General features: G+C 40.6%; 1 protein-coding gene across 1 annotated transcript; it reads right to left on the bottom strand.

Annotated features, from left to right (window-relative positions):
* Positions 1–2,722: 2,722 nt before the first annotated feature.
* On the bottom strand, positions 2,723–23,742 carry CLEC1A (C-type lectin domain family 1 member A). The gene is made up of 6 exons (XM_065887275.1): positions 23,626–23,742; positions 11,941–12,039; positions 10,321–10,497; positions 6,989–7,140; positions 3,812–3,930; positions 2,723–2,896 (listed from the first exon to the last, which is right to left on the bottom strand). Exons 1-6 carry the CDS (start codon positions 23,738–23,740, stop codon positions 2,737–2,739), a joined length of 822 nt encoding a protein of 273 aa, XP_065743347.1. The 5' UTR covers positions 23,741–23,742; the 3' UTR covers positions 2,723–2,736.
* Between the last annotated feature and the right edge of the window lie 1,926 nt (positions 23,743–25,668).

Below are 25,668 nucleotides of genomic sequence, written 5' to 3'. Positions count from 1 at the left end.
ATAGGAAAAATAAAACCCTGTCCTATAAATGTAAAGAGGCTTTTTTAACATGCTCTATCCAAAGGACATTAAATGTATGAAAAGAAAAACTCTGGTAATATTGGTAGAATAATAATAAGTATTATTAGATTCTAAAAATCTATTCATACAATGAATAAAAGAAGTTATGTACACTTGAAATCAGATTATGCAGCTTTTTGTATTCTTCGAAAACTGCAGGAATTCCATTAGAAAGTATTCGACTCCCAAATATTGAGGGCAACACTGAGGCAACCTTCTAGACCTTTCTATGTATTTCACAGTCTGCTACTATCTTTAAAGTAAAAGCTCCCAGCACACTTCTCACATTTCCTGCTGTTACAAGACCCCTGACCTGTTTCCTGTTGATAAATTTTAAGAGCTGGTTAATATCCTCAGGAAAAGAAATAGCTCATTGTGTACCCTGGGGAACTCGGATCTACCAGGAAAGGCCTCGTTCCTCATTTAACATTTCCCCCCCAGTTTCTTCAGAATTACCTAAACACACAAGAGCCTAGAAGAACAAAAGTTTTCTCATGTTGGAAAACCCATTCACGGGGTGCTACCCTGTCTGATTCTCGACGGAAAATTGTTCTCAGAAAGTCATATTATGGTTATTGCCTATTCTTAAAATTAAAAAGAACAAGTTTGCGGAGTGAATGCTGTGCCATACTCCTTTCTGTTCTTCTGAAATACTTGCTCATGTCGTGATCAGTACTGTGGATTTTATTAGGTAGATGAGGAGGTTGAGGGCAAAGATGGAGAGGAATCAGCTCAAGAAAAGCAAACGTCAGGGCTTCCCTGGTGGCGCAGTGGTTGAGAGTCTGCCTGCCGATGCAGGGGACACGGGTTCGTGCTCCCGGTCCGCGAAGATCCCACATGCCGCGCAGCGGCTGGGCCCGTGAGCCCTGGCCGCTGAGCCTGCGCGTCTGGAGCCTGTGCTCCGCAACGGGAGAGGCCGTGACAGTGAGAGACCCGCATACCGCAAAAAAAAAAGAATAACAAACGTCAGATACATGCTGTTATTTTTCCTTCCTCACCATCTAAAGTGACACTTTCCCTTAGGCTGCAGATCTGGAGAGAAAACACTAATCATCACCCACTAACCAGGCAGCTAGACTTGTTAAAGCAATGACATTTAAAGAGACATCCGTCATCCAGCCCTGAACCAGTCCGCAGTCACGTAAGATGCCAGGGGTCAAAACTGAATGTGTGCCACCTCAATTGTACTTAGTTCGCAAAACCATTTGACTTTCTCAGATTAACCATATTTTCTTGCTGCAGTAACAAGGCTTAAATAACAATTGCTTAACTAAAGGTCTAATCCATGTCTCTCGTTATGTGCTTATTATATCAACCACGTTCATTAAATATCTGCACCCGTCATAGAAAATATTTAGTAACATCCACAGGCCCCCAGTGTAGGGTCCTCTCTATAATTTGTTCACGAATATAGGTCTCTGAAGAAGGTGGTTTATGCTTGCTTTCGCTTCCCTACTTTTAAAAACTAAATCCCTCCTCTGCTTTTCTACATATTTTTAATGTCCCTTACGTTTTACATTGCAACGTAGATTACGAAACTAATTCCACATGTACCTCATTTCAGCCAACAAGAACACCCTGAGGAAACTGTAAATATGTCTACTTTATACTTGATGAAATAAGTTTTGTGAAGTGAAGGGATTTGCCAGATAATAAATTACAATACGGGATCTAAAACTTCATTTTATGGCCACAAATGCAGTTCTTTTTGCAGTACACAATAAATCGATGTAAAATTTGTTGAATGTTGAAGAAATTTCCTAACTAATTAACAGAAAATTGAAGGGAAAATTCTTAAGGAAGAAATCTACAAGCAACGATTGATAAGTGACACAGTCTTACAGGAATAAATACAAACATCTCCCCTTTATCGTGTATTTGCTAATTCAATGTCATTTCACCGTGAGATAGATGTTTACTGAAAATAAAACTGAAGCATTGTAGTTTCCACTGTTGAAAAACAAAGAATGATAATAGATTAGCCTTTCTAGTGTTAAACCCCTAAAATTGATTTATCTCTAAGTCGATGAAGTCAGTGGCTGTGATGGTGTTATCTGCAATGATTTCTGTTATGTGCGTGCATATTGCCCTGAGCTAGCGGCCCCTACACAGAAGCCAGCTGTGTATGCAGATGTCACAGTGCCTCTTTCACTTGCCATGACCTGATTGGATAACTCACCCTATCACAATTCGGTTGACTCATCTTCAGCCACACATTGATGTTATAAACGTGCCTCAAAAGATTTAAAATTTAAAATGTTAAAACCATCCTCTTGAAGACAGCATGCCTCTCCAAGACTTCTTATTTTTCTCAAATAATGAAATAGTCAGCACTCTTGTAGAGTCCCCACAAACTCTCAATAAGGCACACACAACCACAACACTGATTGCTCCCACATTTTGAAGAGCATCTGTACGTTGGAATTTTTCCCCAAAGCACAAGTCCTTTCCAAACCCACCAACACTTTCCATTATTTACATTTATTATTATCAAATCTTCAGTACCTGGAAGGTATAAACAGGGATTAAATGGAAGGAAGAGGAACGGAAACCACACTAGGCCAGGCGCACATAAAGAACTTGACTTCTGTTCTGCAGAGCAGAAATCTTCCACTTCTCTGAAGGGAGCCCGCAGTTGCAGTTGTAGCTGGAGAACCATTGGCCTCCACGTCCGGCTCAGAGGGGCTCGTGGAGCCTCTGCAGCTTCACCGTGGCTGCAGCTCTTTCACATGCACATCGCCTCAACTCCCTGCAGTCCTTGGAGAAAGCCTTTCCATTGAGGATGGTCACACAGTCCCTACTTCTTAGGCTGGTGAAATCTATTATAATCTCAAACCTCAAAAAAGAGAGAAAAAGTTCATCTTATCATAGTTTACTTCTCAAATACAAAAGTACACAGGGAGTGTCCTAAACTTGATAAAATTATAGAATAGACACCCATAATGAGTCTACTGGAAAGATGGGGTCACCAGACTCTTTCCTCTCAGCCCCTCAGTTTCCATACGATTCTTAGAAGCATCAGCTCACCCAAAACAACAAAAACTATTTCTAACTAAAATTAAAATACACGTTATAATCCAATTTATCATTCGATTTTACTGCCATCTGAAAAATTATCTACCTTCTCTGTGACTCAATTTATTTAACTGTAAAAAATAATCACATTGAATATGTACTATCTCCTGGAAAAATAAATCCTATATAGGTATATAGAAAGGTGTCTGCTCAAACAAGGCTTTAAACTGTAATATATTTTGATATAGATATTACGTTTGCCCATCTCAAACAATATACCATACACATGCCTATCTAAATGCTCATATAAGTAAAACTAATTTTTGATAATATTACTGTTTATATTGTGAGTAAATCTATTCTCAGAGACTATTTTGAAAGATGTGCTCCCCATTTCACTGCACAGACAGCCAAGAAATCTGAGGTCTTATACTGCCTCTGGGTATTGACAAGTTGTAGAGTTGTGCCACCTTAGGCAGGCCACCCATTACAACCTGGGCTTCAGTTTATTCACCCATAACACAGCCCTCTCTCTCCCTCCCTCTCTCTCCCTCTCTCTCCGAGAATCCCGGTCTGTCTCTCTCACTGGTTTATGAGCCATTCTGAGAGTAAGTACTATGTTTTATATACCTTTGGAAGTCCTCCTACAAACACAGTGATAGTTTCATTTATATCTGTCACTCAGGCAAAAGCTCTCTGTTAAATGCCTTTCCCATGAAATGTGCTGAAGGCTTACAGTTCATGGGAGTAAGGGGCTCCGTCCATCCACAGCCAGGCCTTGCCATTGCCGTTGCGGGATAGCCCTGTCCAATAAGAGTAGAAAAACTCAGAGTAGCTCTGAGGCATGGCAAACTCCTGTGAAAGGCACACAAGAAAACATTTAGCTTTAGAATTGTTATATACATACAGAGACGTGTAGGGCTGGCCCTCACTTTTAATATGAGAACGTAGATGATAGTACATTCAAGAAAAATAGTGTCCATGCTGAGGTCAGTTAATTTGTCCAAGTTAAAGGATTATTTTTTCTTAATAAGCATAGACTATATGCTGATGTTCCGAAACCAAGAATCACATCAACCAAGATTTATAAATGACCCATTATTTTCAAGTCACAGGATTAAACAAGATTGATATAAAAAATATGGGATGTAGAGATGTGGAGTGATTCTGGAAACTGGAAGAATATGGAAGGAAAAGTGCAGGAATGGAAGTAATCTTCATGAATACATGTGAAAAGGACTGACCAGGAACGAGAAAAGAATAATGAATATACTTTAATGCAAAGCAGGGTAAAAGAAAAATTTATAAGGCTGATTTATGTCTCAGACTAAGAAGGGAAAACGGAGAAATGTTTCATACATATGCATATACATTTTTGTGTATTTACATAGATGTAATTCCTTTTCTACTATCCATATTGAAAAATGTTTAAAGTTATTTATTTCCTTCTATATCAACTCTTTAACACAGAAATTATCTAAATCTTTTATCATTATCCATTGTTACACCTTCCTTTTCCACGATACTATGAGTTCCTTAAGGACGTATACTTTGTTTTATTCATTTTCACATCCTCAATCCCTTGGATAATTAATGGCACATATTGGTTCAATAAAAGATTACTGGAAATATAAATGAAACTATCACTAAGTGATAGTTACAGTATAGGCATATCAAAGAAACTATAGTTGAAAATAGTGTTTCCAACTGAATGGTGGCCCCTTCACATTAAAAGTTCTATAAATAAATCATATGAAAGTGACTTAAATATATGCAAATACATGAAGTACATAAGATAAAATTACTATGTAACTTTCATAATAATACTTCTAATCACTGCATCTAGTATACTTCAGTGGTATAACTGAATCCTCAGTTTGTGCTGGAGGTGGAGGAAACAGAGAATAAAAAAATTAGGAGGTTTTATGCTGGGATACATGGGCTTAGTCAAATAAATCGCTTCTTTTTCTGCCTAAATTGAGCCATCAAGAGCCACCTAGAGGGGTGGGATAGGGAGGGAGGGAGGGAGACGCAAGAGGGAGGAGATATGGGAATATATGTATATGTATAGCTGATTCACTTTGTTATACAACAGAGACTAACACACCATTGTAGAGCAATTATACTCCAATAACGATGTTAAAAAAAAAAAAGAAAGGATGAAAAAGATTATCTTAGAGGTTTGAGAGAGATTGCAGAGTTTCATTCATCACAGATTTCAGGAAGTGGATAGGAATTAAGATGTAACTAGAAAGATGTTAAGAGTTTGCACAGTTAGCAGGGTATTAATTTCAATTAAATAACTCTTTGTTGATAAACTACTCTGTGCCAAGACCTCTGCTAAAACAATGATAAATAAATAATGGTCATACCGCTTGAGGAATTAAATCCAAAGGCTATAGATGCAGCCACTATGGAGAACAGTATGGAGGTTCCTTAAAAAACTAAAAATAGAACTACCGTACGACCCAGCAATCCCACTACTGGGCATATACCCTGAGAAAACCATAATTCAAAAAGAGTCATGTACCACAATGTTCATTGCCACTCTATTTACAACAGCCAGGACATGGAAGCAACCTAACTGTCCATCGACAGATGAATGGATAAAGAAGATGTGGCACATATATACAATGGAATATTACTCACCCATAAAAAGAAATGAAATTGAACTATCTGTAGTGAGGTGGATGGACCTAGAGTCTGTCCTACAGAGTGAAGTAAGTCAGAAAGAGAAAAACAAATACCGTATGCTAACACATATATATGAAATCTAAAAAAAAAAAAAAATGGTTCTGAAGAACCTAGGGGCAGGACAGGAATAAAGACTCAGATGTAGAGAATGGACTTGAGGACACAGGGAGGGGGAAATGTAAACTGGGACGAAGTGAGAGAGTGGCATGGACTTATATATACCACCAAGTGGAAAGTGGATAGCTAGTGGGAAGCAGCCGCATAGCACAGGGAGATCAGCTCAGTGCTTTGTGACCACCTAGAGGGGTGGGAAAGGGAGGGCGGGAGGGAGACCCAAGAGGGAGGAGATATGGGGATATATGTATATGTATAGCTGATTCACTTTGTTATAAAGCAGAAACTAACACACCACTGTAAAGCAATTACACTCCAGTAAAGATGTTTTAAAAAAAAATCCAAAGACAATAATAAATGTAAAAGGGAACAATCATGCCATTTTAATAGTGAACTTTAACTGCATGTACTTAGTCAATATATGCCAATTTCATTTTCATATTTGCCTTGACCAGTCTATTTTAGGGTGTAAACTTCTGGAAGGCTAGATATTTACTTGCAGATTATGGCAATGATTTAATTAAATGTTTTTCAATCAAAAGTTTTGTCACTTTCACATGGAAAGACAGGAAGTGCTATTTTCATGTCTCTGACGTGGCATCAATATTGTTCCCTTCCTAACCAAACCAAAAGAGGTTAAGAAATTAAGACCTTCTTCAGGGCTTCCCTGGTGGCGCAGTGGCTGAGAGTCCGCCTGCCGATGCAGGGGACACGGGTTCGTGCCCCGGTCCGGGAGGATCCCACATGCCGCGGAGCGGCTGGGCCCGTGAGCCATGGCCGCTGAGCCTGCGCGTCTGGAGCCTGTGCTCCGCAACGGGAGAGGCCACAACAGTGAGAGGCCCGCGTACCGCAAAAAAAAAAAAAAAAACCTTCTTCATTTGATTCCTGACTGTTTGGGAACTTGAAGGTCTTGTTTCTAAGGGGTGGATAGTTGTGGAGATCATTCCACAAATGATGACCTCAGGAGATCATTCAAAGCAATAGGAATAAGACTTAGGCCTTGATGGCAATAAATAGGAGAGTCTGTGGGCTTTGACTCCTTAGAATCTTTTAAAGATTTCTTTCTGAGAGTACTTCAAACACTGACCAAGCCTCAGGACCTTACCAGTACTTCCTGTGTATTCATCTTCAGCATGGTCGAGTTCTCAGCAATGCAGAAATATTCACAACCCTGCCAACTCTTGCTTTCTTCATAGAACTTGTAGCATTTGTCCCCATGCCACTTCCATTTTTCTGGGCAAGGGCTGCATCTGTGTTCTTGAAAAGAAACCAAATTTAATGTTATCTTCTACCCAGGTCTGTTGTTTTTGTTCTCTTGAAACTACATAATATTTGATGACGCAAGAAAGAATTGATTCCCTAGCTCTTAGATATTTAATTGCCCAATGATAATTACAAATAGTTACTGAACGCCCACTATAACCCAGTTATAATTGGGTATACAATGGGAATTAAAATAGACACTACCTGCTTTTATGGACAATGGAATCTAGTAGTGAATGATTGGAACTTCAGTGTTCCTTGACCCGTGTAATTCAGCATACAGAGAGAATATTCAATTTCATAAAGAACTTTTCATCTGTTCAAAAACTCAATATGCATTGGATTTGGGAAACCATTGAAGTTTCTATAATTTTCTTCCTCAGAATCCACTTATACGGTAGTGAAAGGATTTTTTAATGAAATATATATCAATAAGATCTGGATTCTTTTTTCTTTTTTTTCTTTTTTTCTTTTTTTTGCGGTACGCGGGCCTCTCACTGCTCTGGCCGCTCCCGTTGCGGAGCACAGGCTCCGGACACACAGGTTCAGCGGCCATGGCTCACGGGCCCAGCCGCTCCGTGGCATGTGGGGTCTTCCCGGACCGGGGCACGAACCCGCGTCCCCTGCATCAGCAGGCGGACTCTCAACCACTGCGCCACCAGGGAAGCCCTGGATTATTTTTTCATTCAAAGCATAAGTGAATAAAATTTTAGAAAAAAATCACATAAACACAATACTAAGCCAAGCATGAGTTAAGATGGTAAATCTCCATGTGTCAGAAATTGAAACGGTCATCAAAGTCAGAGAAATAAGTGCACAAGTCAAGGGTGAGATGGACTGAGTGGGTCGTGATTGTAAATACAGGAACTAGGCCCTGAGAACCATGGTCTTATCACCTATGTGGATACATGGCCTTGGTCCTTTGAGAGTTGGGCACCTGTATCCACATCCCTTGTCAGTGTATGGTGAGATGGGAACTCAATGATTCCACAAAAATGTCTTTATTTTAAAAGCAATCCAGTGTCAAAATGTTAACATGTGAAAATCTGAGTGGTCAATACACAGATGGATGTTACATTATTGTTCATATTTTTCTGACTGTTTAAAATATTTCATAAGGTAAAATGAGGTTTTAAGTAAATCAATAACTTGGGAGATTTGCTTTGAAAGTTGGCTTATATCTCTGGCCCAGACCTTTTTCCTTATATATCAAACTGCCTACTCATATCACCACACATATCTAAGGGATATTTCAAAGTCAACATGCTCAAAACAGCATCCCTGGTTCCTAACCTCCCCCCTCATGACCACAGAATTCTTCCCCATTTCTGCTTTGCCCCAGAACTCTGGAGTTATCTTTGACTCCTTTATCTCCCTCATACCCCTCACACCCCACTTTATTACATCATGCATTCATCTCCATCAATAATATCCTAGCTTGAGGAACCATTCCCTCTTTCCTGGATTATTGCAATAGTCATCTCTTATGTGATTTCTCTGTTTCTATCCTTCCTACCCTCTCCCAGTCTATTTTCAACATATTTGTAGAATGAGCCTTTAAAAACTCATGTCAGACATGTACTTCTCCTGCTCGGGGTCCTGAAATGAATCTTTCTTTTGCTCAAAATAAAAGCCAAGGGTTTCCGTGGTGGCGCAGTGGTTGGGAGTCAGCCTGCCGATGCAGGGGACGTGGGTTTGTGCCCCGGTCCGGGAAGATCCCACATGCCGCGGAGCGGCTGGGCCCGTGAGCCATGGCCGCTGAGCCTGCGCGTCCGGAGCCTGTGCTCCGCAACGGGAGAAGCCACAGCAGTGAGAGGCCCGCGTACCGCAAAAAAAAAAATAGAAGCCAAACCCCTTACAATGTCCCTTAATGCCATGAGTAATCTGGTAGGTGTGTTAATTATCTTGATCTTGATAATCACTTCATAATATATGTGTATATCAACTCATCATGTAGTATACTTTAAATATATATAATTATATTTGTCGATTATTCCTCAGTAAAGTTAAAGAAGAATAAAGAAAATAAATAAAATTATGACCAGTGAGATCATCAGTCGTGTAGGAAAGAATCACTTAGAGAAGTGGAAGCGTGCGTGCTGATGTTATTTACTGGGTAACCATGAAATCAGGCTGTCTGGTTAGTGTGGAAACCAGTTTGTGTGGGGACGACTGGGAGACTTCATCTGACTGTAGAGTCCCCGCAAGACAAATCGGGGACTTGGCAATGTATCTGGCTTCCTATGCACGCATAATAGGGAGAACAGAAAACAAGACAGACTTGAATAGAGCTGGATGTTATGAAACCCAGAAGGATAGAAGAAAAAGAAGACAAAGAACTAAGGTGATGCTTCTAGGCTTGTCCACTAGTATTTACCAAAGCACAGTTCATCCAACATTGGCATTGTCGGGCTTCCCTGGTGGCGCAGTGGTTGAGAGTCCGCCTGCCGATGCAGGGGATGCGGGTTCGTGCCCCGGTCCGGGAAGATCCCACATGCCGCGGAGCGGCTGGGCCCGTGAGCCATGGCCGCTGAGCCTGCGCGTCTGGAGCCTGTGCTCCGCAATGGGAGAGGCCACAGCAGTGAGAGGCCCGCGTACCGCAAAAACAAACAAACAAACAAAATTGGCATTGTCATCATAGGTGGTCCTTAATAAAATGTAGATTTTTGGTACCCAGACAAGTCATACTACATTAAGATAACTAGAGCCTGATTCCATTTATCTGTCTTTTAAACTCGATTCTTGTATGATTCTTAAAATCCAGGAACTATAGTTATGAGTTCATTAACTTCTTCATGAGGAAGGATTTGTGAATACATCAGGAAATGTATCCTACTCTTAGGTATTTAGGTGCCAAGGTCAGTTGAGAAAAAAAACCTGTATTTTATTTACTTGTGTTATTCTGATTAATTGAAGTTAATTGTATTTATTATTCTAAATGTCTGAATTTGCTGAATCCCTTCATGTTCTGTAACACAGACACAGCTGAACTACGTGATCCCAATAACCGGGGATGATCTGGATGTCCAAACCTTTATTAAGTTTGCCAGACAACTAGTTGAATAATACATGGTTCCCAGGTACGTTTAATGGGAGAATCAGCGCTATATGGACTGATTCTCCGTATAGCTCTGTATAGCGCTCCCAAAGGGGAGCTCAGCGATCAGGACTCACCTCCTGTTTTGTTATAGAGCTCACGGCAGAGTCTTTCAGCCACGTGATGCAGAGTCTCTGCAAGCTTCCTTTTCTGAGTCTGGAGAGATTGCAGCTGTCGGGAGAGATTCCCCAGCCTTTCTTCCTTTTGAGAAATGTTTTCTTGCTGAGTGTTGGAGAGCTGGTAGAACTGAAAAACTAATCCAATTTACCAAGTCAGACTGGACACCTTACATTCTTCACTTCTATTTCTATTTCTATTTTCTACATCTGGGGAAGACAGCAACAGTATGTTATTTAAGATCCCAGGCTCTGAGCGCATTGCCTACACTCAGGTTTGGACTATAGTACATAATAAATTGTATTGCCTTGGGCAAATTGATTTCTGTTTCCCTATCTGAAAATATGGAGTCATAATGACAATTCCTGACTTCAGGGATAAATTCCCTAACCATATTTACTGCTCAATAAATCTTTCTGTGTATACTGTCAAACCGTTACTCAACCTAAAATCATAAATCCATTTATCTATTGATCGGTATATTGACAATGTACCATATATTGTTATCCCATTCAGTCACTGAAAGAGTCATGTTATTGTTGCTTTATTTTTAAAGTTTTGCAATTGGGCTCAGTGAGAATAGGTAACTTTCTCAACATCACTTGGCTAGAAAATTTCAACACTTAGCTTTAAACTCCAGGTTTCTAAATCTAAGTAAAAAAAATTCTTCATGAATCATGAGAGTTGCTTTATACCACTAAAAAGAATGGTTTATGCAAACGAACAGTTATATCAAAATGAAGTAAAAATGTGGGAGCCAGGGTGGAAACACTAAGATACATTTTTTTTTTAATTTTAAAATTTAAGATTACAAACAAGTTCTAAAATTTCCTATAAAAAAATCCAATTTTGACATTTGAACCTGCTTTTCTATGTGCTCTTTTACCTTGAACCACCTTCTTCAACTGTTCAGGACATATTGCTGTAGGGTCCCATCTGATGAAACCCATTTACTCACTTCCTTTTTAAGTTTTTTACTCTGTCCTTACTAGTTTGAAATTTAAAGACTTTATACGTGAATTCTTCCTTATTTGATTTTCATGAGTCTTTGCAAAATGATTCTATAACTTCCTGGACTTTTTGAAAAATATTACAGTGATTAAGACCTGGTCTCTTCTCCGTATATTGAGGGGGTGGGATACAAATGAAATCTTTTCCTCTGATTAGCCCACTCAGCCGTGAATGCTAAAAGCAAAAACCACTGCCTCTGTCGTCTTTTGTGGAATGGAAGAGGGCTGAAGTATGCATTCATTAAAAACTGCTGATGTTAAATATTGATATATAAACAAACAACAATATCGATATATAAACAAAGAACAAAAACCTTCTTATCTCAGAATGTAAAAGTCTAGCTGGTAAGTGACTGTTGTATTTTAATGTTTCTTCCACTATGCTCGTGATTTACAGAGTTGCATTAGAATAAGGTACATCATTTACAGAGTTGCATTTCAATAAGGACTTATTCACAGGCTCCAGAATCAAAGTAAAAAAAGAAAAAAAAAGAATATCATAACAAGTATTTCTCATCCTAGACAAACCTTGGAACCAGGATCTTCCCCCAAGTCAGAGTGCAGACTTACACACAAGCCCCAGAGCTGCCAGGCTAATCACCAGCACCGAACACAGAGTCAGCAGGATCAGGGCCACTGGACGCCAAGCAGAAGAGGGACGCCGGGGCTCTGCAGGGGACAAAAGAAAAGACACTTTTTCTTCCTCTTGGCTCTATGTCAGCAGCAAGCCAGTGAGAGGAGCTGGTTCCAGGAAGGAGCAAAAGTTACAGGACAACAGTATTCAGGGGCTAGATAACATTCCCTCTGTCCTAGGAAACACTGTCACAAGGCTCCACGCCAAGCCTCACTTACCGCGGCTAGATTCTTTCACAAGCCCCACCCACTCCTACCCTCCCCATCCACCCAGTCCTACTTTGCACTGAATCAAGTTATGCATTACCATCATCTCCATACGGCTATTTGTATAACCTTTCTGTCAAAATTAGAGTTGTAAAAGACTCTCACGAAAATGCCTTAACAAAGAACAATTTTTCACATCGTCAGAGAAGAGGCGGAATTAATTTGTTGCTACGTTTTGCAAAACGCCCCCTTCCCATATGGTTCTTCTGAAAAAGCAAATTGCCTATCAGTAATGAGAAATGATTGTTCTACTGCTTCTTTGGGGGGATTTCTTTGTCAAAAGTCTCTCTCTTGTAAGGATTTTGTTTGCTCATTCATTTGATTTTATAGCTCCAAAAATAGATTATAAAAGCAACATGACCATCAGTTTCTCAAGGATGGATCTAAGTGATCTCAACTTTGTATCTGTTAAGTAAAAAAAGAAAGAAAAAGCTGTAGCCAGCATCCTTCCTTTGCCCACGCCCCACGGGTTTGCCTTGTGGTGACTGCAGAGGCTCTGCTGGGTCAAGAGTAAGCCCATCACCTAGTGAGGTCAACTATCAATCTGAATAGCCCGCAATATCTGATCAGGAAGACCCTCAATCAGCGGCAGGTATCCTCTAGCATCGTGATTAAAATAAAGGGACAGTAAAACTCTCAAACAAACCCTGGTCTCTTCGTGACCTGTGAGTTTCACTTCATTGGGAATTCAAGTCTGGTTCGAAAATAGAAGGATTAAAGACACAGAAATTCATTTCCTCTTTAGCAAAGTCCTCTGTGTGATAAATTTCAGGTACAGAAATTTGTGCCAAACGTTATTTCCAAATGGGGAATGATAACTAGCAAAGATAGTATAGAAATAGAAAATATGATCACTATCCCCTGAGACTTACAATCTAACAGGGAAAATAAGTAAAAATCAGGACACAGACATTGATATATTTTAAAAACTGAATCTTATTTTCACTTTATAACCACATCCTTCATAAAAACTTTCAATAGTGTGCATTATTTTTAGAATAAAATCTACATCACTTTTCCTAAGACCCAGATGGCTCTTTTTAAAAAGTGGACCTTTTATTATGGTACGTTGTGGTTTAAAAACTGCCTGTAGTTTTATTGTACTTAGAATAAAATTCTACAAGAATCTTTTTCACCTGGGCCCTACTTAGGTTTGTCATCCATTTCTGAACTATTCTTCTCTCACTCAAATGCTGTAGTCACAGTGGGCTCCTGTTTACCCTTGATCCAAGCAAGTGTGTCCATGTCTTGGTACCTTTGCATTAGCTCTTCCTATACCCTTGCATTAATCAGTCCTCAGATGGGTTATTGGTAGCCTACTTTCTGTTACCCAGCTTTCCACTTAAATGGCGCATTGTTGGAAGATGTCCTTGGAAGTCCATTTCTAGCACATCACCGCATTATGTATGCTTTTTAAAAATAAGATTATTAAGTGATATTTCCATGGTTTTGCTTTGTTTTTGTCTATCACCTCCCCTTGAATGTACATTCCATTGAAACAATGATCTTATCTATCTTGTTCACAGTGTATTTCCAGTACTGAAAATAGTGTCTGGCATATAAGGGCTGAATACATATTTGAACGAGTGAATGAATGAAGAATGAAATTATGAAAAATTAATATTACCTAACTATGTAGTTTTTTTTTTTTTTTTTTTTGCAGTACGTGGGCCTCTCACTGTTGTGGCCTCTCCCGTTACGGAGCACAGGCTCCGGACGCGCAGGCTCAGCGGCCATGGCTCACGGGCCCAACCACTCCACGGCACGTGGGAATCTTCCCGGACCGGGGCACGAACCCGCGTCCCCTGCATCAGCAGGCGGACTCGCAACCACTGCGCCACCAGGGAAGCCCCACTATGTAGTTTTTACAGAGGCACAGAGCCTTGTGGTGATTGCAGAAGCTCTGCTGGGTCAAGAGTAAGCCCATCACCTAGTGAGGTCATCTAAAATAACCTAGTGAGGTTCTCTAAAATTAAACTTTACAGGTTGATTTTTTTTAAAAAATCTATTGACTTTTCAGCAATATTTCTGTCAGCACAGGGCCGACTCAGCTAAATTCATCTCCTGGCCAAACTGGTTTCTATACACTGACTTACGTGAGATTCTGAATCATAAACAGATATAATAGAGATCTGCTTTCTCCCCTATCCTTCAATTAGCTGGCTTATCTGATTTGGCCTAAATTTTTCTGGAAATTGCTAGCTTCTCACGGCACTGTCCTTAAGAATAGCTCAAATCAGCAGAACATAAAAGAATAAGATCACAGAGCAGAATATAGCTTAAGCTAGACATCCTCTCCAAAACCCTCGTCTCTTTAAAGTTCTATATAGCCCAAGAAAATTAACCAGGTGGATGTTTCTAGACTCCAGAGGAAAGTACATATGTAGACCCACCACCATGGTAGCTTTATTTTCTCCATCATCTGTTATTACCATCAAATATACTCTATATTTTACTTATTTGAGGGAAGGGGGGTTATGTCTGTCTTACTCCAGGAGAAAATAAGCTCCTTCTTGCAAAAGACTATTGTCTGTTTAGTCACTAGAACATCAGTTCTGGCACCTAGAACATCAGTTGAAATAAGTTCAGTTAAAATGGAATGAATGAATGTGTTTAGTATCTATAAATATCTGTTATATACTTGGCTCTTCCTGCTGAAACCTATTCATATTAATACACATCTCAAAGGCATAAAATTTTAAAAGATCCTGTCCCTTTTTTATGATTAATAATTCCCCAGCCAAAATTAGAAGTAAGAAGAAAGTAAAGGAGAAGAAGAACTATGTAAATCAACCAACTCATTTATACCTCCAGAAACCCACTTTTCCTTTTATAATATTTGGGGCAAGGGAGATGTTGACTTTCTGCCCAGAGGAGCAACAAGAGTGGACTTAAATCCTTACTGTGAAACAAGGGGATGGAATTTAGGGATTAGAACATTATTTAATAATAATTATATCCATGCAAAGAATAAATACATGATCCTTCCTAAGGCTGCCTCTAGGACATAATAAGAAAGAAGTGTAGTGTATCTCTGCTAAAGGACACAAAGTTTTAAAAGTTCCCTTCTAAAAAAAAAAAAAAAAAAAAGTTCCCTTCTAAGGAGTTATCTTTCCCTGATCATTTGGAAATGTCTTTACCCGAACTCTCCTCTCTCTACCTCTTCCTTGCTCCCTGTCTCCTTCCCTCCCTGCTTCAATATTCACAAGCCCTCCTGTTTTAACTAAAGACCCAGAGAAACACAACCCTAGGGAGTTTCTACAGCAGGTGTGACCGTTTCCTAGGAAACCAGGCTTCCATGATGGAAAGGCTATATAGTGTTGAAAGTTTTATTTTTTCCTTTTCTTTGAAGCTGTATTTCCCTCTAGGTATTTTCTTTTCTGACTGTGGGTTTACCGTTCCTGAGTTTTATTCCTAGTGCCCTGATCATAATGAGGTCTCTCTCTAGGGACCACTCCCACCCTAAAATAAGAAAAAATAAGCTGCCTGGGAGGTGCTTCAGTTTGGCTTGGCTTTCTTGCGGTATTAGTTTTTGGAAGAGAACCCCTATGCTGTCTCGAGGCATGTTTAGAAAAAGGTGTGGACAGGCCAAGGAATGATACAAAGATCCCTAGGAATAATAAGATATATATAGAAAAAAACACCCCTTTCCTGTATCCTCTTACTATAACTATACTATGAAACTCTACAGTGCTAAGGTCAAGTTTTGAATATAAATCCCTTTGTAGCTATGCGAAACTTTGTGGATGAAGAGAGTTGTCATACTTGACCAGCTGCCCTTCATCAGGCATCAGAGGGAACACTTTGTACACCTCCACTCCCAGGCCTTCTAAGAAATGAAACAAACATTACCAAATGCAGGCTATTAATATGCCTCTGAAATAGAAAGGATCGTAAAAGCTTGAAAAGACACAAAGAATTGAAATAATTTGCACAAAGCCACATTGCAAACTAGTGGCAGAGCCAGGATTAAATTGTCACGCTCAGTTTGTACATTTCCCTGTGAACCACAGCACATCAGTTTGTACCCTTCCTGTGAACCAGCCTTACAGAGACATGGGGCTAAACAGGTGACAAGGTATATAATATTTCAGAAGTGACTTGCCTCATCCTTTAGATTACTGACAACATTTTTCAATCATGAGATATTGCTGATTATATATCTGGTTTTGGATATATTTTTAAACGTTAAATATTGTCCTTTTAGCAACTTTGTTTCCTTAATCCTGTCATGTGGTGCACAGTAAACCTCATGGGAAAAGGTTGGAGGTTCTGTGGTTTGAGCATAGTCTTCAGTGTTCGTGAAAATGCATGTTTCCTTTCTCTTGTGAATTGATTTCAAATATTTGCTATTTTCATTCTCAAAGTAAATGAGCGTTACTCCTCCTATAATTTCAACAGACTATACTTCTAAAAACATATAAGCTATTTCTAGAATATCGAGTTTCTAATTCACAGCAATTAGAAAGTCAATTGTATTTTTCCTTCTCCTTTTGAGCAAAATTTACATGAGTCCATTGTTTATCCAGTCAAGGGGTTTTGTTTCTGAAACATAATTCAAAAATAACATTACTATTAATGATAATTGCTAACATTCCTTGAGTTACTGAGATACATGCTGTATATGAATTATCTCATCGATCTTTACAAATACCTTATGAGGTAGACGCTATTATAATCCCCATGTTATAGGTAGGCAACTGAGACCTAGAGAGCTTAGTTGCCTTACCCAAGGACACACAGCAACTGATAATAGTACTTACTGAGTGTGTTGTAGTATTTCATTTGAATCTCCCAATAATTATTCAAGAGGACTCTATTTTTTTTTTTGAAATTTTGGAAGCCATTTTAATAAATGGAAAGTCCAGCAAAGGTACATTTACCTAGAATAAAGCTGCCCGGTATAATGAAAGTGCCAGGTAGTTTGAGGTGTTTTTGCTGCTGGTAACTGATGTTACTTTTGCTCTGCTTTTGTTTGGAATTGCAGCGGACACTGTGGTGACTGCTCCCCCCTCTTGCAGAGCCAAGGTTTAGAGCAGCTGTTGTACCAGGAAGCCCTTGAACTAGTTTAACTCGTGGGTTGAGACTCATGGGCATTCCCCAGGTGACAATTCTTCCATAATGCCCTCAAGGGCTATCCATGTTGTCACAAGTGGCAAGCTTCCATTCTGTTTTATTCCATTGGAAGTACTGGTGATGATTTTCTAGATGCAACACCAATGGCATGATCCATGAAAGAAATAGTCGATAAGCTGAACTTCATTAAAATTTAAAATTTCTGCTCTGTGAAAGACACTGTGGAACAGCAATTTCCTTGGTTCTTGTCCTCTCCAGGGAAAGAATTCAGATGAGAGGCATAGAGCAGTTTTAAGTAGTAAACTGCTACTTTAATTAAGTTTAATTAAGTTTAAATTAAGCAAAGGGAAAGTACACTCCCAAGAAAGGATGAGAGTGGGCTGCCTGGAAACCAGAAGCAGCCAAGAAGGCACTTTTTTTTTTTTTTTTTTTTGCAGTACGCGGGCCTCTCACTGCTGCGGCCTCTCCCGCTGCGGAGCACAGGCTCCGGACGCGCAGGCTCAGCGGCCATAGCTCACGGGCCCAGCCGCTCTGCGGCACGTGGGATCTTCCTGGACCGGGTCACGAGCCTGCGTCCCCCGCAGCGGCAGGCGGACTCCCAACCACTGCGCCACCAGGGAAGCCCAAGAAGGCACTAATTTTAACCTTTATTTGGATAAGAAAACTGCAGTGCCCAGGAGCTGCTTAATTTGCTTTGGGTTGCACAGCTAGTAAATGATGGAGCCAGACATTCTATCCGAGCACTCTCATTCCAGAGCTGATTGTTTTTTTCTTAAATTAATTAATTAATTAATTTTATTTTTGGCTGCATTGTGTCTTCACTGCTGCCCACGGTCTTTCTCTAGTTGCAGAGAGCGGGGACTACTCCTCCTGTGGTGCACGGTCTTCTCATTGCGGTGGCTTCTCTTTCTTGCAGAGCGCGGGCTTCACTAGTTGTGGCTTGCGGGCTCTAGAGCACAGGCTCAGTAGTTGTGGTGCACGGGCTTAGCTGCTCCATGGCATGCGGGATCTTCCCGGACCAGGGCTCGAACCTGTGTCCCCTGCTTTGGCAGGCAGATTCTTAACCACTGCGCCACCAGGGAAGTCCCCGGAGCGCTTGTTTAAAATCATTTTCCAACCCTCCCAACAAACCCCACGTTAATATTTGCCTGGATATGGCAGTTCCGTATGGAATTACAGAAACACTAGCATTTTACCACTTGCAACTTTTCACTTCTGTATTGTGAATATGTTCGTAACAGTCATTTTAAATCATACATTCTCCACTCTACCACCAAGGTGAGTTTACTACATTTACTCTCTCCCTTAAGGAGAAGGGAGCATGAGCGCCCCTCAGCGTGCTGTAAAACCCTCCATGGTAGAGACTCTCGTCCTACTTTTTAGCCACAGCTGCCCCAAATCCCCTCATCCACCCCTTCTTGGAGGACTGCCCATTCCTCAGACCGACAGTCTACCTTGCCATCCTGTCTGATTCTGCTGGTGTTTCCCAAAATGATCTTATCCTGATCTAAATTCCAATCCAGGGCTTCCCTAGTGGCGCAGTGGTTGGGAGTCCGCCTGCCGATGCGGGGGACGCGGGTTCGTGCACCGGTCCGGGAAGATCCCACATGCCACGGAGCGGCTGGGCCCATGAGCCACGGCCGCTGGGCCTGCTCGTCCGGAGCCTGTGCTCCGCAACGGGAGAGGCCACAACAGTGAGAGGCCCGCATACCGAAAAAAAAAAAAAAAAATGTAAATTCCAATCCAGAAGCAATACCTCTCCCCTCTGTACTCTCGTCTTCCTTCTTCTACCCAGGAGTACACTGCAGCAAGCAGTACTTACCTCTGTGCTCTTATCTTTGCACGTGTGTTCCTCACTCTGGAAAGGTCACCCAGTGCCTGAGTTGCTCTACCTGGAAAACCTGGACTCAGGCTTACAGACTAGGTCAAGTGTCACCTCGTCCAAAAATACCCACATGACTAAACATGGTCAGTAACTTATTCATTCTTCTTTGCTTCTGTGGCCTCCTACATATGTTCAACAGCAGTGCATGACGTTCTTCTAATTAGTGATTCAGATTATTCCTTCCACTTCTCCAAGCACCTAAAAATAGTCTCCCCAGTGCTACCGTGATGCTTAATATTTAGTAGGCATGAATTAAAGATTTGTTGAATCAAGTAGATGAAATTTATGCCGTGACTTTTAAAAAAAATTTTTTTTGGAGTCCAGTTGATTTACAATGTTGTGTTAGTTTCAGGTATACAGCAAAGTGCATCAGTTTTATATATACATATACCCACTCTGTTTTTAGATTCTTTTTCCCATATAGGCCATTGCAGAGTATTGAGTAGAGTTCCCTGTGCTATATAATAATCTATTTTCCTTCTTGTTTCTAAAACAGTAAGCTGTTTTTTGCCTTCCTCATACTTGTACTCTCTGCCGTATTGACTGTTTACTATTATTATTATTATTATTTGCGGTACGCGGCCCTCTCACTGTTGTGGCCTTTCCCGTTGCGGGGCACAGGCTCTGGACACACAGGCCCAGCGGCCATGGCTCACGGGCCCAGCCGCTCCGTGGCATGTGGGATCCCCCCAGACCGGGGCATGAACCTGTGTCCCCTGCATCGGCAGGCGGACTCTCAACCACTGCGCCACCAGGGAAGCCCGACTGTTTATTATTTTTAAAATTCACTGTTCATTACCATTGACTTGTCCATTTCTCTTGAAGTTATTGCATCTTAGCTTCCTCTCTCCTGTTCTACATCATCACTCTTTACCACTCATCCTTAGCAGCTCCTACTGGAGTCTCTTTCTTAGCCTGCCCCTCAATTGTATTCCCTAAGATTCTCTCTTTGGCACTCTTCTCCGGTGTTTTGTCTTGTTTTGTTTCATTTTCAGTTTACATTCCTCAGTGATCTCACTCAGAAAGTTTAATTGCTACCTAAATGCCTACAATTCTCACCTGTATAGGCAGTTCAGAATCCCTACCTCCGACCCACATGCTGTATATACAAGTGCCTTAGGGCAACTCCAATTGCATGTGCCCTCTCTTACAAGCATCTCAAACTTAAACTGAATCCATTGTCTTTCCTATTCCTCTTGTAGTTTCTAGCTCACTTCATGGTAGCACCATCTACATGTCATCAGATGGAACCTACTCCACCTATGCTCTCCCTCTCCTTGCCTTCCCCCTTGTAACCGGTCACCAATTCTTTAAACTCTCCCTGCTCAGTATCTTTTATATCTGAATCTTCCTCCCCACTTCCACACCACTTCAGTTCAGGTTCTTCTCCTCTCATCCTTAGACTAGTGCAAAATCTGGGTATTAGCTCATCCAGTTTCATACTCCTCATGCAGCCTAGATGGTCTTCTAAAAACACAAAATTGATCATGTTATTCCCTGCTTAAATCTTACTCATTTCACCTACTGAATAGAATCAAACTCCCTCCGTATGACATAATGTCTTCCATAACTTTCCAGACTTACCTCTTGTCAACCTTCCCCCTCCGACTCTGCCCCTCACCATAACATATTTGTCAACATTCTCTGAAAAACAGTTACATAAGATTGCCGTGGCTCTCCTCTCATGCGTCTGCCTGCCTGTAGTGCCTGCCGCCACTTAAACCTCCCACTTCTTCTCCCATATCGTGGGGAACATCTTAAAGTCAAGTCCACTCAATGGTCACTCCCTCTCTCAAACCTTTCCTGATCTCTACGCCTACCAGACAGAAGTGACCAAGCTCTCCCTTATACCAAGCTCATGCCCCATCACGGCACTGTATCACACTTGCTGCTCAGTTGACAGTTGTATTCGACTTTAAGTTTCCTCATATGCAGGGATCATGTCATATTTGACATTGTATCCTCAGTACTTTGCAACATGCCTGGCATAACATGACCCCAAACATAAATTTAGGGAAAGGAGGTCTGAGGGTGTTGTCTTTCGTTTTTACTTTCTATCCTCTGAATTATTTGGCATTTTTAAACACAAACATAAATTTTATGTCGAAAAATTGAAAACTAGAAAATCATTTATTTTTGTTAATTCTAAAGAAAACATTAAAATTTTCTAGTCACAGCTGTGCCCCAATATTAAGTTGAATCTGAATCTTCTGCATTGCCAAAACATTCCCAGAGTAGTTGTTGCTGTTATTTTTAACAGCAAAATGATATCAGATCTGTTTTTCTAACAGATAATTAGACTTCTAGAGTGACATTCCTCTAAATACTTGCATTATCACCAGATGGAAACAAAATATTAGACACATAGGGTAAGATAACTATTTTCAGGTGTTTGCCTCTAAGATCCTTCTTTGTAACCCCTATTCCTGCTGTTTGCATTTCCATTCTTACAAAAAGGTTGCCAGATGTTTCAGCTGGTGCTTGATCCTGCCCCACCCCCCTCTCCACCCTCAACCTCAGCAGAACTTACTTGTACACCGTGTTCCTGATCATGCGGATGGCTAAGCCTTGTGAGACCTCCCAGCTCCAGTCAAAGGTGAAAATGAAGTTGTACACAAGCCACCTGAAACCACAGCGGGCTCTTCACAGGATTTGTTGGAGGAAAACATACCATGTCCTATTACACATATCTGGTGGCTACAGAAACTGACATCCCAAAGTTATCACTTGGCTTCCCATCAAGGAGGCTGGACATCCCCAGGACCGCCTCACAACTTACTAGATAGTTTAGTAAAAATTAATAAGTAAATAAAAATGTAAAAAGCAGCCCCATTAGTGGGTCTCAGGTCGAGGGTCATTCAACGAATAGAAAGTGAACGGAAAAGTTTAGTAAGAAAAGGGAAGAAAACCTAAACGTTTTTTGATAAAGGAGGAAAGGAAGAGAACAGTGAAAAAGTGAGTGTCCAGATTTTAAAAGGTGAAGAATATCTGGATAGGGTCAAAAAGTTAGGACATATGAAAATACAGGCGACTACATGAATCTCTCTCTGAGGCAGATCCACACAAAAATTTTAAACAGATCACTTTAAGAATTCTCAAGGAATGAAATATTGAAAAGGAACTCAACACTTTTGATGTGTCTGCAACGTACCAAGGACTTTTTTTTACCTAGTTATCAACCTTAGTACTTATAGCCACCTGATAAGAGAGGTTCTGTTACTTCTATTTTACATTAGTTCAAGTTAATATGAGTTAATATGTATAAGTGCTTAGAATAATATCAGACACGTAATAGGCGCTGTATACATGGTTACCATCATTAACATTTTACAAATGAAGAAGCTGAAGCCACAGGTTACTTAAGTAACTTGTCCAATATCACACAGTTAGTAAGTGACACCCCTGGTATTAGAACCTAGTCTTGTCTCTACTACAGTTTGATGTCTTTTTACTAGAACTTAACTCACCTTTCTGCCTTAGACTGGCTGAGTTTCCTAGGAAATAAAATCCTTCTTTATGTGTGTGAATTGTCTCTTCTATGGACATAGCAATAATATATATTATTACATAGTAATTATATATTTATAATTATATAGTAATAATATATATTATTGCTATGTCAAAGGGTGAATTATTTGAAATAGAAGCATAAGATGTAACTCAAATTAAATACTTTCATAATTTAATCCAATCATCTCAATAATATTCTAGGAGTCAACAGAACAAAAAGGAATGGGATGGGATGTAATTGCATCTGGGGCCACTATTTACACCAAGAAGTCAGGATTTCAAAGGTGAATGACCTTGGAAGGCATTTGATTTAATCCCCTGTCACTTCATAGATGATAATGCAAACACTTAATGTTGGCATGACTCTCACAAGACCTCACAACTTCAAGATGCAGAACTATTATAACAGAATATCAGGGTTGGTGTGTCCACTTGGAAAACCCCCTCTAAAGCCATGAGTTCAAAACTTGCAAAAAGGTAGCCTTTATAAATCTAAATTTCCGGATCAGATCACAGCTGGTAAATAAAACAGCATTGGATCTGGCCTTCATGGGAACGCAGGAAGGGGAAGGCACATTGCTCTCATCGTAGATACAGTCTCACGTCTCTGTGCTGAAACTGCTTGGTAAAAAAAAGCAACACACCCTCAACTGCAAACCACTCTTCCAGAGACAGAATCTTAGAAAAACATCTACGCATATACGTTTAATTTTCCACACGTTCATATATGTGGCAGGCAAGCTGTAGAAAGTGCTCCGTTACATGTTATTGTAAATCATGAAAACATTTTCTCTTTCCTCCACTTTGTGCATTCCTAGGAGAGGTGGCTCATCTTGTGCATTTCTCAAGGGTCTGGCCAATTTGGACTACGGGAGACAGGGTACCTGTGTGGCCAGGCTCTGGCCGCTGGGTTGCAGTAGAGGCTCGAGAATGCAGGCTCATCGTGGTGTCCCCATCAGCGTCCAGCATGTCCCTCGTGCTGCTGTACTTGGCCTGCATCCGGATTCCTGCAGCGGTGACCGTGAGCTATGATGGTTGGATCTCCCCAAGTGAGACAGCTCAGAAACCGAGGTACTGAGTGGCATTCCTAAGGTTGTTCTGTCTGAGCTAGTAGCAGAGGAAGCCTCCAACCCCAGTTCCTGTCTGGAGAGGCCCCGCCCCTCTCCTGTGAACTTGGACACTGATTGCCAAATTGGTCAGGGGGAGGGGAAGTAGCATGTGTTTTCTATTTGGGCGGTCTCTGAACAATTACGGAGGGGGTTGCCCTTGTCAGCTCTCTTTTGCTTACTTGTTAGTACTTCCTGTGTAACTGCAGTGTAAAAGATGGCAAGAGTTTACAATTGCCAAAGATTCCTTCAGACTCTGCTGAGCAATAATCCCAGTCAGAGGGACCTCACCCGGTTCTTACCCATCATACACTCACTGTGTCACTCAGAGTAAGTTTAACCTCTCTGTGCGTTTGTGAGAAGAGAAAAGACTATAGGGCAAGGCTTTTCCTTTCCCCAAGGGCATAGCGTAAAGCATCATATACACGGAACGTCAGCCTAAGAGAGTCCTTTGGGGTATATCTAATTGATACTACTCTTTCATTTTACAAAAAGGGAGATTGAAGTCCAGCTAGATGAAGTGATTGCTCTAAAGGCACATAGCTGGTTAGGGACAGAATTCGCTTTAAAAATGCTCTCTTGTAGTCAATTCAATGATCTTTCTTCGTACAGCATGTGGACTCAATTTAACATTTTGTATACAATACATTTGGTACACAATGATCATGAACAACCACATATTTTACTGGGAGTCAGGACTTTTAGGATTATTACTACCTATGACTTTAGAAAACCAGGTAACAATTTTTTGCCTAAATTTCCTAAGCTGAGAGGGAAATCAAAAGATTGCTTTAGATAATATCCAAAATTTTTCCCAAATAAATTCAGTAGAATTACATTATTCTACCAATGCTTTTCTGTATTTTGGGAGATAGCTTGGTTAAATCAAACATACTAAACACAAACGAATGTGGAAGATGCTTGGGCTGGAGCAACCAGACCCTAGGAGGGATGGCTCAGGAAGCATATATTGTGAATTCACTATGTGTCTCAACCTGTGCATTGTTCATCAGATCATTTTAAATTAAACAAATCTAAAGAGACCTTCCTCCTGCATAATGCCCTATAAAAAGTAGGATATCAAAAGTTATTTGGTCATTTGCATTGGATTGATGTATTAGAAAATGTTACAGGAGAGAAGGCAGTAAAAAATTGCAAGGGATGGGGCTTCCCTGGTGGCACAGTGGTTGAGAGTCCGCCTGCCGATGCGGGGGACACGGGTTCGTGCCCCGGTCCGGGAGGATCCCACATGCCGCGGAGCGGCTGGGCCCGTGAGCCATGGCCGCTGAGCCTGCGCGTCCGGAGCCTGTGCTCCGCAACGCGAGAGGCCACAACAGTGAGAGGCCCGCGTACCACAAAAAAAAAAAAAAAAAAAAAAATTGCAAGGGAGAGAGGTAAGAGAAGCACATATGAACATGAAGTAAGAAGATAGGATATTAGAAATTGTCACAGCTGAGGTGTTATCATTTAGGAGGTGCTGGTAATTATGATTCTAATGAAATAGCACTTAGAGTTATTTCTCCAACTTTATTCAAGCAGATTCTTGCTAATTTTTACCAACCCACATTAACATTTTTAATATTTGTCCTTAAATATTTTTTTCAACCATGACAAAAATATTTTTTGGATACCTACTTCATTGCAGGTACTATTCTCAGATTCTGAGATCCATCAGTGGAAAACAAAACTCTCTGTACTTTTACTGCCTACATTGTATGGAAGAAGGCAGATGATGTACAAGAAAGATAATAAGTAAGTAAATAGTAGAATATATGATACTGTGATAAGAGTTATGGAAATATACAGAGGGTGAGGGAGGTT

The sequence above is a fragment of the Phocoena phocoena genome, chromosome 11 (genome assembly GCF_963924675.1).
Source record: "Phocoena phocoena chromosome 11, mPhoPho1.1, whole genome shotgun sequence".
NCBI lineage: Eukaryota > Metazoa > Chordata > Mammalia > Artiodactyla > Phocoenidae > Phocoena > Phocoena phocoena.
This window is presented reverse-complemented; position numbering and strand designations above follow the sequence as displayed.